The sequence below is a fragment of the Hypanus sabinus genome, chromosome 3 (genome assembly GCF_030144855.1).
Source record: "Hypanus sabinus isolate sHypSab1 chromosome 3, sHypSab1.hap1, whole genome shotgun sequence".
NCBI lineage: Eukaryota > Metazoa > Chordata > Chondrichthyes > Myliobatiformes > Dasyatidae > Hypanus > Hypanus sabinus.
The window spans coordinates 168,050,286-168,065,428 of NC_082708.1; the positions used below are offsets into that span (position 1 = coordinate 168,050,286).

Below are 15,143 nucleotides of genomic sequence, written 5' to 3' on the forward strand. Positions count from 1 at the left end.
ATCAGCTGGTATCTTGACAGATGCTACAGAAATATATGGCAAGTCCTCTCATCACTTCAAATTTCTGTCTGTTGCACTTACCATGAAGATTAGGGTACAGTTCCATTGGTGCCAGCACATCACCAATTGCACGTAACCCATGCTAATGACAATAAGTTAAGAAGAAGGCAGCAAGTTACTTTGGGGTGAAAGAAGCAAAAACAGAGTGTAATCCTACCATCTATTCAACATGAACACACAGACACACACACACACACACGCGCATACACGCATATGCACGTAGACAGGATTGTATACGTTAAAGTCAAAATACATTTATTATCGAAGTACGTATACTACATACAAGCTTGAGATTTGCCTCCTTACGGGCAGCCACAAAACGAAGAAACTCAATGGAACCCATTATAAAAAAGGTCCATCAAACACCCAACGTTCAGAAAAGAAAACAAAGTGTGTGTGCAGACTGCAAAACCAAGCAAACAACTGAAGTTCACGAAAGCACACCCATAGTCACAAAGTCAGTCTCAGTTCAGTGCAGAGACGAGTAAACCTCGAGGAGCAGCGAGCGGAACCAGCCCATCCCTCGCCTCCAGCTCCAATACCCTGACCTTTTCAATCTGGCCCGACACTGACATCATCCAGACTTCACTCTGGGACCCAGGCCCTACCACTTCAATACGCTCTCTGGCTTAGGTCTTGATTCGGCCCATATCTGACCTCTCCAATCCGGCCCGATGTTTACATCATCAAACCTTGGGTCTTTCTCATTCTCAGGCCCACAAGTGAGCATACTGCAAAAGAATGCACATACGTATTTATAAGTGTGTGAATTCATACATACAAGCATGCATGTTCACACACACGCAGAAGCACACATGACAATGCATACACATACGCACGCGAACTTGCACATTCAAACTTGGACTCCCACACACAGATATTCCTCCAGATCTATGTCGAGTCCTTAATTAACATCAGTGAGTGCATCTCTCTTACCTAGCACTTGAGAAGTTCAATGCATACAGGACACAGCAGCCCGTTGGATAGGCACCCTGACCACATACTCCACCACCAAGCAATAGCAGTAGTTTGTATCACCTGCAGGATACTCCGCAGTAACTCACCACAATTCCTCCAGCTAGAAGGACAAGGACAACAAAACCATCAGGAACATCACCAGCTGGGAAATGGCCTTCCAAACCACACACCAACCCAACTGGAAAATATTTCACTATCCTTTCACCATCAGCAGGTTGAAATCCCAGAACTGTTCCCCCAGCAGCACTAGTTACCCACAATTAAGGCACGGCAATAGTTCAAGAATGCAACTCACCACCACCTTCTCAAGGTCTTTTGGGGATGAGCAATTAAACGCCTGCAAAGCCGATATCCCTCTTTGACTCAGCTTATCAACACTCGTCTCAAGTTGCAGCTTAGGTTCGAGTTTTGAACAACGCACAGCTACAAAGTGCTTTAGGTTTTTTAAACTACATGAAAGACTTTATGCAAATAAAAGTTGTTGTTGCTCATGGATATGTAACACTGTGAAGAGTGATCAGATCAGAGTGTGGCACCTCAAGACCTTTCCCGTGTGAAGTGTTGAAGGCCATAATATCATCCTAGCTCTGATAATCTCAATACAGACTGAGATGGTTGGCACAGTACTGAAGCTGCCCTCTAACACATCAACGAATACCCGCGTTCATTTCTGCCTGAACGTCTCAGGAAATATTTCTAAATTGCTTCTTCTGGCAATTACAATCTTACTCCGTTCCACTGAAAATCTTTGTTTTTTTCCCCCCACATGCACCTTGAAAGAGGATAGAACTCGGCAAATTTTACAGTTCAGTTAATCAGTCGATTGTTTGGTATTTTTTTTATTTTACTGTACTAATACTAATTCTTGGAACATTTGATATTCCTTTATTTCTGCATTTAGTTACAGAACAGCCAGTCTGGTCATTAAAACCATGAAGGCCAACAAAGCACCTTTTGTAAGGAGTTCACTTCAAGGCGATTTTTCACAGATTTAACTGTGTTTGAATCGGTTCCAGGGAAAATATTATTGTAATTTGAGGTTTCGCAATTGTAAGGCTCACTATAATAAAGTCAGTAGAAAAAAAACTGCTTCAGAAAAGATTTAAGCATTGTAAGAGTTGAGACATTTTGGCAGAACTGCTAAAAGCTGTTATTATTTTCATTTTATTAATACAAGATTCTGCACACATACCTTTCATTTTTCTATACTTGTATTTCATCAGTCAGATATTGCCTGGATAGGACTAGGTGGGTGCAATTGTGCCCATCTATCCTTCATGAACTCAACTGCATCTGTCCAGCTCTGACTGGGGTTTGTTCATGATGGCTCCTTTCTCAGGCAACTAAGTGACAATCGTATCCTGGGTCGTAGAATTAATTTGAAAAAAGCACTTCAGATGTTGGGAATTTAAGTTAAAAACAGAAATTGTTGGAAACAGGCAGCATCTGCAGAAAGAGTAATAGTGTTAATGTTTCCGCTGAAAGAGAAAACGAAAACATGTTAGTTTTAAATTCCATGGGAGTAAGGATTAATGACAACCTTAGCCTCACCCTGTCAGAGAAAGTCCCTTTACCCTATCCTTCCCCCCCCCCAAACCTCTCTACATTTTAAGACTCACTTATTTTTTATCTTTGCCAGTTCTGATGAAGAGTCATTGACCTGAGATGATAAATCTCTTTCTCTTTCCAAAGATTCTGCCTGACCTTCTGAGCGGCTCCAACATTTTCTGTTTTGATTTAATGATGATAACTTGATTGAGATAGCGATGACAACACTAATTTATAAAGCCAAACACCAAGCAAAAAAGGGAAATTTGGAAAAAAGTTAAGAGAAAATTAGTATTCACTTCCTATCAGTAAAAGCTTCCCATTTTGGTTAATCATCTACACAAAAGTATGCCTTTCATTTAACCTTTGCTTTAAAATGCTCTGCTACAATATTTAAAATGTTGTAATTATCTCTCCTGTCTTACTGCATGTTGTAATGTCCTTTGTCTACCTTTCTTTTCCCACGAGCATGCTGTGTTGCGTGCAACCCGGCTTCGATATTTCTCAAATTGTAACCATGACTATACTACAACAGGAGTTGATACTGAAGAAATGCAGCAAGTCTGTTAACATTTGCAGAGGGAGAAAGAGAGCTGAAGATTCAGGCACAATTAACTTCGCTGGAAGTTAATCAGTTATGAAGGTCTTTGGGACATTTGTGTTTCTAAAGGGTAGAATTGCTCCTCTTTTTACAAATCAATGGCAGCCTCTTTTCCTCGCCATTCCAACTGGAACATGCAGCTGATGAACACATTACAATGGAGCACCTTCTCCGACCTATGGTTGCACACAGTCTCAGTTCCCTGTTTCATTCTGGATTCCTGACTTCTAATTCAGGTAAACTAACCCTGCTATCTTTACACAGTGTGGTACCTTTCCACATGGGAGCCTGAATGCCAATAAATGATCTTTTTTTTTGCTCAAGTTAATTTGTGTGATTCAATACCTTATTTCTGTTTCTATGGGTCTCTCCCACAAAGCAGGTCATCCATCATCTCCTGATCTGGGCCTCATATCTAGGGGTACCAAGGAGCAGAAAGATAGTTAAGTGCAGTTAATGGTTTCTTTTCTTCAAATCTGTCCAGGGAAGCAGTCAATCCTGGCCTGGCATTCCAGCCACAGCCTTGTTCCTGTCACCATGGCTGCCACCTTGCTTGTTCTAAGTGCTTTACAAGGCTGTCACTTGGGAGACAGAACACATGCTTTTGATGAAACAGGAAGGATATTGTCACCATGGGCCAAAAACATCCGAACTGTTTTCCTAATCTGGCGAGAAGCCACTGATGACATTCCCAGGCAAGAAAATCTACACGTCCTGTGTCCATTCCAGTTATCATCATCTCAAATGGATCATAAATCATAAGGAAACCAAACTGTGGTTAAAATAAGCCACCAGCATTTAACAAGCCACATGTCTTAACTCAGTAGATAATGGCATCAATATGTGTGCATGTGTGTGTTAGAAAGGACAGGGTGTGTCAAGAGTCTGCTGTGTGAGAGTGTGTATTTGTGTTCTGTCACAGTGTGCACATATGTAGTGTGACAGTGTGCATTTGTAAGTGCTCTTCTTGAGAGAGGAATTGTGGTTGTGTGTGTGTGTGTGTGTGTGTGTGTGTGTGTGTGTGTGTGTGTGTGTGTGTGTGTGTGTGTGTGTGTGTGTGTGTGTGTGTGTGTGTGTGTGTGTGTGTGTGAATCTGAGGTGTAGGTTGTCTACATGTGTGCTAGTATGCTTGCATGAGTATTACATGAAACTTTGTGTGCGTATGATTCTGCATTTGTGCATGCTCACGTATGCGCCTGTCAGCCAATTTAGAGGATACAGCCGGTAAAATCCATTTAAAAAATATTTCTTGAAGTTCAGTCTATCTTGCTAAATTAACAGAAGTGCCCTTGGGCAATGTTATGGAATCTAAGCGGGTAACTGGAGTTGAGTTACAGATCAGTCCTGCTCTAAGTGAATGGCAAAACATTCTCAAGCCACTTAATTCTCCTGTTTATATCTTCTGTTTATTATAATAATCTGACTTTAGACCCATTTTGTGGCCCCTATTAAATCATTTATGATTCTGTGAAGTTTCAGCTTTGGACAGGAGGCATTGTCGATGGGATGTTCTCCCCCTCTCCAATGATGCCTTTCCCCTAGGTTTTCAAACGAGGTACATTGATGGTACTTCTCAAAGGCAGGAGAACTTGCTGTCCTGTCTCGGCAGAGTAGAGAGTGAGTTCCACTTCCCGAATCTCAACAGCATATATCAAGTGAGGTCTAAGTATTCATTCTGCTCATCAGACCTACAGAGATATCTACAGGAAACAAGGATATTGACAGGAAGCTGCCTCAGTTCTGGTGGGCACCTGGTTCTCTGAGAACACTTGGCAGTCAGGATGTTACTGCCAAATTATTAGCAGAGAGAACGATTTGGGAAGTGATGTGATATTGACTTCTCCCTTCGGTTTTACTCAATATTGATGATGGTACCCAGCTTTTCTATCCACTGGCAGAAGTGATAGCAATTACAGAAATGTTTATACAGTCCACTGTGGTAATTCCTCCAGTGGTCTTGTTTAAAACATCCAACAAATAATTTCCAGATGCTGCCTTAAGCTGGGTGCTTGGCTGACATTACCACAAAGTGATCCAGTCACCGAGCTCAGCTTTCCAGCTTGCTGCAGACAAAGCCTGATGAACTGGGTTGTGTTAGACACAGCACAGGGGTGCAGTGAAGAACCAAGATTATGGCACGTAACGGTGCAGCAGGTGGTGCGGCTGGCTGCCTTCCCACTGTCCCACTGGGTTGAACCGTGATCTCTGGTGCTGTCTGTGAGGAGTCTTTCTCCGGTCTTCCAGTTTCATTCCACATCTCAAAGGTGTGCTGCTTTTTGGGATGTCAAATGGCTGCTGTAAGTTGCCCCTGCTATGGACACCTGGGTGGATGGAGAATTGGGTGAGTTGGTGAGCGTGCGAGAGAGAATCGATTGCCATGAAATAAGAGGGAGGGCAGGTCTGATGGGTTTAAAACTAGTATATTGGTATTGGTCTGTTACTGAAATATCTACCAAGATACCGTGAAAAGCTGGTCTTGCATAGTGTTTATACAGATCGGATCATTACACAGTGCCTTGAGCTAGAATAAAGTAAAACATCAATAATGAAAAATATAAGTGTAAAAGCCACCCAGAAAATGTGGAGCAGATAAATAATGCAGTGCAAGATCAAAGCAAGACTAATTGTGAGGCAAAATGTCCATCTTATCACACAAGAGTTCCACTCAAAGGACTGATAACTATGGTTTGGACGCTGTCCTTGAGCTTGGTAGTACATTCTTTCAGGCTTTCGTATCTTTTACCCGGTAGGAGAGTGGCAAAGACAGCGTTGGTGGGGTCTTCGATTATGGTGGTTGCTTTACTAAAGTAACAAGAAGTACAAATGGTAAGGTGTTTTTTTGCCAAGATGGCGGCGCGACACAGCTTGCAGTGGCCACTCTGGAGCTGATATGTTATTTGTGAAGCAGGGTGCCGTGCACAATCCTAATCTGATGAAAAAGGGATGTGGGAGCACGGAGGAACATCTGGAAATCTCCAGGAAGGTCCTTTTCGTTGCTGCTGCTGCTGTGAGGTCCGGGTCTCTGCCGAGAAGAACAGGCCCCCAGTCCTCGGGGTCGCATTGCCAGTGGCAGTTGGCGGGGGGGCGTCTTAATACGCTCGGCAGAGGATGGTGCTTGGAGATGCTGTGCCGAAGGGGATGGTTGGAGGCTCGGAGGTTTGATGGACTCGGAGTCTGCTGCGATCAGGTCGCTTTCGGTGTGTGCTGCGCCTGCAAGGCTGGGTCGGGCGGCGCCTTGGAAGTCCATAGCGGGGGTATTGCCTTCTGCCGTCTGCGTGGGATGACGAATCTATCAGGACCCTGAGGACTTGTGGAAACTGTGTGGTGGTTTTTTTTGAACTTATAGTCTTTTAACAGCTTTGGACTATTTTTATTGTGCCCATGGCCTGTTTTTTTTATCAATTATGCTATTGTTTGCACTGTTGTAACTATGTGGTTTTGTGCAGGTCTTGTAGCTTTAGGTTTTGGTCTTGTTTGTCTGGTGGATTTGGAGCTCCTTTCCGGGGAACGTGCTAGACGTTAGTGCGATATTAATACGCAGCAGCCTCTCCGGACTCTGGATTGGGGATTGCCAAACGTTATGTGGATTTTCTGGTGTAGTCTGTTTTGTCATATGCTTTTGTGATATCATTCTGGAGGAGCGTTGTCTCATTTTTTAACTGTGTTGCATTTGTGGTTTCTAAATGACAATAAACGGAATCTGAATCTGAAAGGCATAGAGAGGAGACTGGTTCCTGTGCTGAGCTGTGTTTACAACTCTGCAGCTTTTTTTTTGCTGTTTTCTTACCAAGCCATTAAGCATCCAGACAGAATGCTATAGACATGACAGTACTGAAAGTCATACGAAATTAGACAAGAACATGGGTCAGTGGTGAAGCTAATAGAGTTGCTGCCTTGGTGTACCCATGTTTAGTTCCCCTGTGACCACATGGGTTTCCTACCAATGCTCCAATTATCTCCCACGTCCCAAAGATGTGCAGGTCCGTAGATTAATAGACCGATGCAAATTTCCGCTGGTGTGTTGGAGAGTGCTGAAACCTGGGGCAAGTTAGTAAGAATGAGAGAAGGATATAATGGTACACAAATAGGAACAGTGTAAATGTGTGGTTGATACTTGGCTAGAACTGGGTGAGCCAAGGGATCTGTTTCCGTGCGCTATGACTTTCTGACTCTTGGAATTCCTGCATATGGAACAAAGGTTTCCTCAAAAGCTATAGATAAACGAAGGTAGACCCCGCCTAAAGGGAGCAGTGGAATAATCCATTTCGGAACACTTCAGGAGATGTTTATTTTAAAATGAAGGAGATAGCTTATGTCACTCCTCTCTTGAAGAACAATGGAAGCACAAGGTTACATCCTGGCCAGGACCACTGTGTAGTTGCATTGTGCACATTAAACTTCCTACTGTCAAGGCCAGTTAGCTGACAGGGAGCAGTTTGAAGGTCACCGCTACTCCCAAAGCAGGTCCTAGCCTAACAATATCTCTGGCCTCAACAATTCTGCTTTTAATGTTTGTTTTCCTAGATTATACCATACCCCCATAAGCACTTTTTCTGTTAAGTGCATTAACATCTGGGTTAACAGTACTTCCCAGTACAAGAGAATGGGCTCCAAAATAAATGATATTTTACTTAAGCAAGATGATGCTGGGAAGGAAATTACCTGACTGAGAGAGCTAAGGTGAGTGGTGACTTCCGAGGGGTAACTTCTTCACACAGAGTGTGGTTCATATATGGAATTAATTGCCAAGGAAGGCGGTTGAAACAAGTACAATAACATAATTTAAAAGATATGTGAATAAGTACATGAAAAGGAGGGCTTTAGAGGGATATGGGGCAAATGGAACCTGTGGAGGGCACTATGGAAGGCATGAGAAAGTTGGGACAAAGAGACGGTTTCCATACCGTAAGACTATGACTATGACTTCCTTGTCTGCTTAATATCTCTTGGAAAAATAAACTTGAAACAGTATGCAAGACAAGTTTTTCATTGTATCTTGGGTCTTGTGGACAATACAGTCGGCCCTCCTTAACCTACCACGGATCGGGAAAGCCCGGAAGTTCTCTCTCCAGCACTCGTTGCTTGAGCATATACAGACTAATTTTTCATGTCATTATTCCCTAAACAATACAGTATAACAACTACTTACATAGCATTTACATTGTATTAGGTATTATAAGTAATCTAGAAATGACTTAAAAGTACAGGCAGTCCCCGGGTTATGAATGAGTTCCATTCCTAAGTCCGCCTTTAAGTCGGATTTGAAGTCAGAACAGGTACATCCGGTATTATTTAGCGTCAGTTAGTCAAGCGTTTTTCTTGTATATAGCACATATTTTACCTTTCTATGCATATAAAATACTTAAGAAATGTTATGTATTTCAATAATTAAACCACTGCGTTGCTTAGTAATAATTGTAGCTTTCATCAGGGCAGGGCCTTTCAAATGCTCCATTAAAATTGTTCCGATCTTTGACCGACAGTAGCCTAACACTTTTCCAATGACCGATGGCGCTTCACCTCTTTCTGATCATGTTATTACTTCCAACTTATTTTCAATTGCAATCATGATTATTTTCATGAACAGAAACACTGCGGATTCAGAGCTGCGCCGCCAGGTCCTAATGTCCACCGCACGGAGACAGGTTAAATAAAGTCCAGGGTTTCACTGGGTCCTAAAGACCACCGCACTGAGCCAGGTTAAATAAGGGAATTGAGCATCCGCAAATTTTGGTATCCACGGGGGGTCCCGGAACCAATCCCCCGCGGATAAGGAGGGCCAACTGTAATGAATTAATACCAATTGGCGAAGGCCAATGATCATGGTATTTTAAAACACAAAGATGGCACTTAAACTAAAATTCAAAAAGAGATGCAGAACTGAATCAAGCTTCCAAAAGTAAACAAGTTTTTGTCACATCAGAGCTGTCACTCATCACATCACCATCATCCATCTGATCATCATCCATTTGACCACCATCACCCATCTGATCATCATCACCCATCTGATCATCACCCATCTGACCACCATCACCCATCTGACCACCATCACCCATTTGACCACCATCACCCATCTGACCACCATCACCCATCTGATCATCATCACCCATCTGACCACCATCACCCATCTGATCATCATCACCCATCTGACCACCATCACCCATCTGACCATCATCATCCATCTGACCATCATCATCCATCTGATCATCATCCATCTGACCACCATCACCCATCTGACCACCATCACCCATCTGACCACCATCACCCATCTGACCACCATCACCCATATGACCACCATCACCCATCTGACCACCATCACCCATCTGACCACAATCACCCATTTGACCATCATCACCCATCTGACCACCATCACCCATCTGACCACCATCACCCATCTGACCACCATCACCCATCTGACCATCATCATCCATCTGACCATCATCATCCATCTGATCATCATCCATCTGACCACCATCACCCATCTGATCATCATCACCCATCTGATCATCACCCATCTGACCACCATCACCCATCTGACCACCATCACCCATTTGACCACCATCACCCATCTGACCACCATCACCCATCTGATCATCATCACCCATCTGACCACCATCACCCATCTGATCATCATCACCCATCTGACCACCATCACCCATCTGACCATCATCATCCATCTGACCATCATCATCCATCTGATCATCATCCATCTGACCACCATCACCCATCTGACCACCATCACCCATCTGACCACCATCACCCATCTGACCACCATCACCCATATGACCACCATCACCCATCTGACCACCATCACCCATCTGACCACAATCACCCATTTGACCATCATCACCCATCTGACCACCATCACCCATCTGACCACCATCACCCATCTGACCACCATCACCCATCTGACCACCATCACCCATCTGATCATCATCCATATGACCACCATCACCCATCTGATCATCATCCATATGACCACCATCACCCATCTGACCACCATCACCCATTTGACCACCATCACCCATCTGACCATCATCATCCATCTGATCATCATCCATATGACCACCATCACCCATCTGATCATCATCCATATGACCACCATCACCCATTTGACCACCATCACCCATCTGACCACCATCACCCATCTGATCATCATCCATATGACCACCATCACCCATCTGATCATCATCCATCTGACCACCATCACCCATCTGACCATCATCATCCATCCCTCCAGCATCACCTATCAAACACCATAACACATTGACTATCATCACTCACCACACACTTGGCTATTTATCACACAGAGCCTTGAACTACTGTCAGACCATAAGATCCTGATCACCAGAAACTACCAATCATCATTGGTAGTTAACCATTAACCATTCACTACCAGGAACCCCTACTCGCCACCTGCTGTCCCACAGACAAATTTGGCACATTACTGCAATAGGATTGTCTTGCATCTCCAGGATTAGGTTACTCCAAGCGATATGCTCACTACGCCCCATGAAATCTGGTCCCACCTACCCTATGATTTCTCGCTGTGCCACTTACCTACCCAGTTCCTTTTTGGCCAACCCTAATGATGCCTGCTCTACTTGGTTTTCTGTCACACCACTAGTGTCCTGCCCAAGATCATCCCCATCCCTTCACACAAAACTCAAAGTGACAGAGGTGTACAAGATGATAAAGGGTATAGATTGAGTGGATAGCAAGAGACACTTTCCCAGAGTACAAATGGCTAATTTTAAGGTGATTGGAGAAGAGTATAAGGTGGAATATTAGAGCTAGTTTCTTTACAGAGATTGGTAAGTACATGGACTGCATTGCTGTGGGGGTGGTAGTGACAGGTACATTAGGGGCATTCAAAAAACTCTTAGGTAGCACATGGTTGGTAGGAAAATGAAGGTTTATGTAGGAGAGAAGGGTTAGATTGAACAGAGTAGGTTAAGAGGTTAACACAATATTGTAGGCTGAAGGGATCTGTTGTGCTGTCTTGTGTTCTACAGAGAAGAAATCATCACCCTGACAGTGGTGTCAGGAAAACAACTTCTCCCTCAAAGTCGCAAAAACAAAGGAGCTGGCTGTGGATTACAGGAGGAATGGAGACGGGCTAATCCCTACTGACATCAGTGGATCTGGGGTTGAGAGGGTGAACAGCTTTAAGTTCCTCAGCATCCACATCACCGAGGATTTCACGTGGCTTGTACACACCAGCTGTGTGGTGAAAAAGGCACAACAGCGTCTCTTTCACCTCAGATGGTTGAAAAAGTTTGGTATGGGCCCCCAAATACTAAGAACTTTTTACAGGGGCACAATTGAGAGGATCCTGCCTGGCAGCATCACTGCCTGGTATGGGAACTGTACCTCCCTCAATCGCAGGACCCTGCAGAGAGTGGTGTGGACAGCCCAGTGCATCTGTAGATATGAACTTCCCATGATTCAGGACATTTACAAAGACAGATGTCTAAAAAAGGGCCTGAAGGATCACTGGGGACCCAAGTCACTCCAATCACAATCTATTCCAGCTGCTACTATCTGGGAAATGGTACTGCAGCATAAAAGCCAGGACCAACAGGCTCAGGGACAGCTTCTTCCACCAGGCCATCAGACCAATTAATTCACGCCGATACAACTGTATTTCTATGTTATATTGACTGTCCTGTTGTACATACTATTTATTACAAATTACTATAAATTGCACACTTCACATTTAGACGGAGACGTAACGTTAAGATTTTTACTTCTTGTGTATGAAGGTTGCAAGTAATAAAGTCAATTCAATTCAACTCTATTCACGAAGATTCAAGCTCCAGACTTACGTTAAAGAATGCCTCCGTTTTCACTCCTTTTCACCTCATGGTACTTTTTTCTTTCTGCGCTCTTTCCCTCATCGCCAAGCTGATAATGCCTTACTCCTCTGCCCTCCTGGCTACTTGCCCATGCCCACTTTGCCCTTTTGCTTGCACTCATTGCTGCTTTTGTCCAACCTCTACGTGCGATCCGGTCTAACATGTAGGATAACCCTGAAGGCATCTCAAAGTTTAATCTTTCCTGGATATACATTTTCCCCTTTGTGAATTGATTTTTTTTTTACACATTCTCCATCAACTCTACTGAAAAATAAAACAGATGATCTTGATGTTTCTTCAGGTATAAATGAGTTAACAAATACAGGAAGGAAGCTGTCATACAATAAAAATTGTTACATTTTAGGCTTGCAAGGAGATAGCATGAACTCCAACTGTGCTGCAGTACAGACTCCTTTCCTGACCTCCCTCCCAATGCCTCACTGCCGTTATCTTTCCTCTGTCCTCTCTCTTTATGAATCACAATCCTGCTGTTCTCACTTCTTCCTTCACGGCCATTGACCATCCCCAATTGTTTCCTCCCACACCCCCGCCCTGGTGCTTATTCCTCACTGTTCCCTCATCGATCGCACAGCTGACTCTGATCTGCAGCCATACCTGCGCTGACGGTCTGTTGTCAGGATTTCCATGGGAGTCTCACACCTGTCAAGAGGGTTGATTTACGAATTGAAGCGTTCCAACTCATCCGCTGCAAGGTCAAGGCGAACAGCTTTTTGAAACAATAAATTGCAGCAACCCATGCTGCTTGGCTAACTTGCTACTCCTCCACGTTGCTAATATCTTGGGACATGGGCAGCTGGAGGTAGAGGTTCTCAGCTTTATTCCCTGGAAGAATTTTGAATGGATTTACAAAATAATTATGCAAGTCCAGCAAAAAATAGATCAGACCTCAGGTTTCTTTACATTGGAAGCGTAAAGGAAAATAGAATAGTACAGGATGGTGTAAGTGGAAATTTTATTACAGGGTCCTACAACATATAAGCAGTTCCACCAAGCTCACCAAGAATAGAAACATCTACAAAAAGAGGTGAATGCAGCCCAGTCCATCAGAGGTAAAGCTCTCCCCACCAGTGAGCACATTTACAAGGAGCGCTGCCTCAGAGAAAGCATCATTCATCAGCAAGGACCCCCACCATCCAGGCTATCATTTCTCAATGCTGCCATCAGGAAGAAAGTACAGGAACCTTAGGCCCACACCACCAGGTTCAGAAACAGTTATTACCCCTCAACCATCAGACTCCTGAAGCAGCATGGACAACTTCATTCACTTCAACTCTGAACAGATTCCACATCCAATTCATTCAAGCTCATATTCTCTATATTATTTATCTATATCTATATATATATATATAATATATATACACACACACACACACATTTATTTATTTGCACAATCTGCCTTCTTTTACACATTAGTTTTTTGTCACTCTTTGTATAGTTGTCATTCATAAATTTAAAGTTCAAAGTAAATTTATTATTAAAGTACATATATGTCACCATACACACCCTGAGATTCGTTTTTGTGTGGGCATTCACAGTAAATCCAAGAAACACAATAGAATGAATAAAAGACTGCACCCAACAGGACAGACAAACAACCAACATGCAAAAGACAACAAACTCTACAAATACAAAAGAGAAAACAAAAATAATAATAATAAATAAATAAATATCGAGAACATGAGGTGAAGAGTCCTTTAAAATGAGTCCATTGGTTGTGGGAACAGTTCAGTGATGGGACAAGTGAAGTTATCCCCTCCTGGTTCAAAAACCTGCTGGGTAATAACTGTTCCTGAACCTGATGTTGTGGATCTTGAGGCTCCTGGATCTTCTTCCTTATGGCAGCAGCGAGAAGAGGGCATGACCTGGGTGGTGTGGGCCTTTGATGATGGATGCTGCTTTCCTGCAACAATGCTCTGTGTTGATGTGCTCAACAGTGGACACAACAGAACAACATTCTATTGTATTTCTTTATTTTCCTGAAAATTCATGCAACAAAATGAATCTCAAGGTAGTATATTGTGTCTGATTATTGATTTACTTTTACCGTTTACCATGCCCAAGTACTAATCCCATTTATCAATGTTAGGTCTGTGGCCTTCAAGCCTTGAGGCCTATAAGTGTAATCGCCAGTGGATAGGTACCGAGAAGCACATACATAATGCTCTAAAGTGCTGAGGTGAGTTGTTCTCAGTCTCCAAAATCCAGTTTCTTTTGAAATGAATGGATGAAATTTTGGAGGTAAATCACTGCTAACCAAGGGTGAAAACTAGACAAGAAGGTCGTGTTCTTACTGGAAGGCCGGCACACCAGCTTGGCCTGAAAATTAAGGATATGGTGATTCTTGGAAAGCAACAACAAAATAAAACTGCAGATGCTGGAAATCCAAAACAGAAACAAAATACTGGAGATATTCAACACATCAGACAACACATCCATGGAAGGTTATTCAGAGTTGACGGGAGGGCTGGATTATAAGAAAAGGAATGGAACACGTGCTTGCCTTCAAACAGAAGACCATCACTTCAATGCAAAATCATGGACGCCTGCACTACAGCCTAGGAGCCATCCCTGAATTGCACGCTTAAATAAATAGGAATTACTTAGTCACTGGAAGTACAATTATTGTGAAGCAAGCAATATTTGACCTACCCCGGATGGATTTGGAGTGGTACCAACAGGATTTTTCATACAACTAATGCAAGGACTCAATAGTCACTTTATTAGTGATATACTGGATATCCAACTGACTGTATATATTCAACATTATACTGGGATAGATACCAAAACAGTATTTGTCAGGTACCCTGGTGTTACTCTCCTTCTCATTACCACTTTGTTGCATGTTGAGTGAATGTTAAAATCTGGATTTCTTGTGCTACAACCGTTACTTAATTTTACAAACGTTCCTTCATCTATAAAGCTTCTAAGTGAGAGGTTTAAAAAATTACCGAACATTGAGTAGAGATTAAAAGTAATCATCTAGTGAAAGATAATGTCCAATATTTGTTAGATTGCCCATTCAATTTAATTGACTTTATTCACTCAAAATTGTCTTAGTTAGAAATCCAAACAGCGTC

At 42.9% G+C, this 15,143-nt stretch overlaps 2 protein-coding genes across 6 annotated transcripts in view; both read right to left on the bottom strand.

The window, feature by feature from the left end:
• Positions 1-15,143, bottom strand: part of LOC132391879 (fibroblast growth factor receptor-like 1) — a 329,539-nt gene that overhangs the window by 146,971 nt on the left and 167,425 nt on the right. The window lies entirely within an intron of this gene.
• Positions 1,920-14,817, bottom strand: LOC132391880 (uncharacterized PE-PGRS family protein PE_PGRS54-like). Its single transcript, XM_059965617.1, has 2 exons — positions 3,533-14,817; positions 1,920-2,484 (listed from the first exon to the last, which is right to left on the bottom strand). The coding sequence occupies exon 1, from the start codon at positions 10,462-10,464 to the stop codon at positions 9,073-9,075; it is 1,392 nt and encodes a 463-aa protein (XP_059821600.1). The 5' UTR covers positions 10,465-14,817; the 3' UTR covers positions 1,920-2,484; positions 3,533-9,072.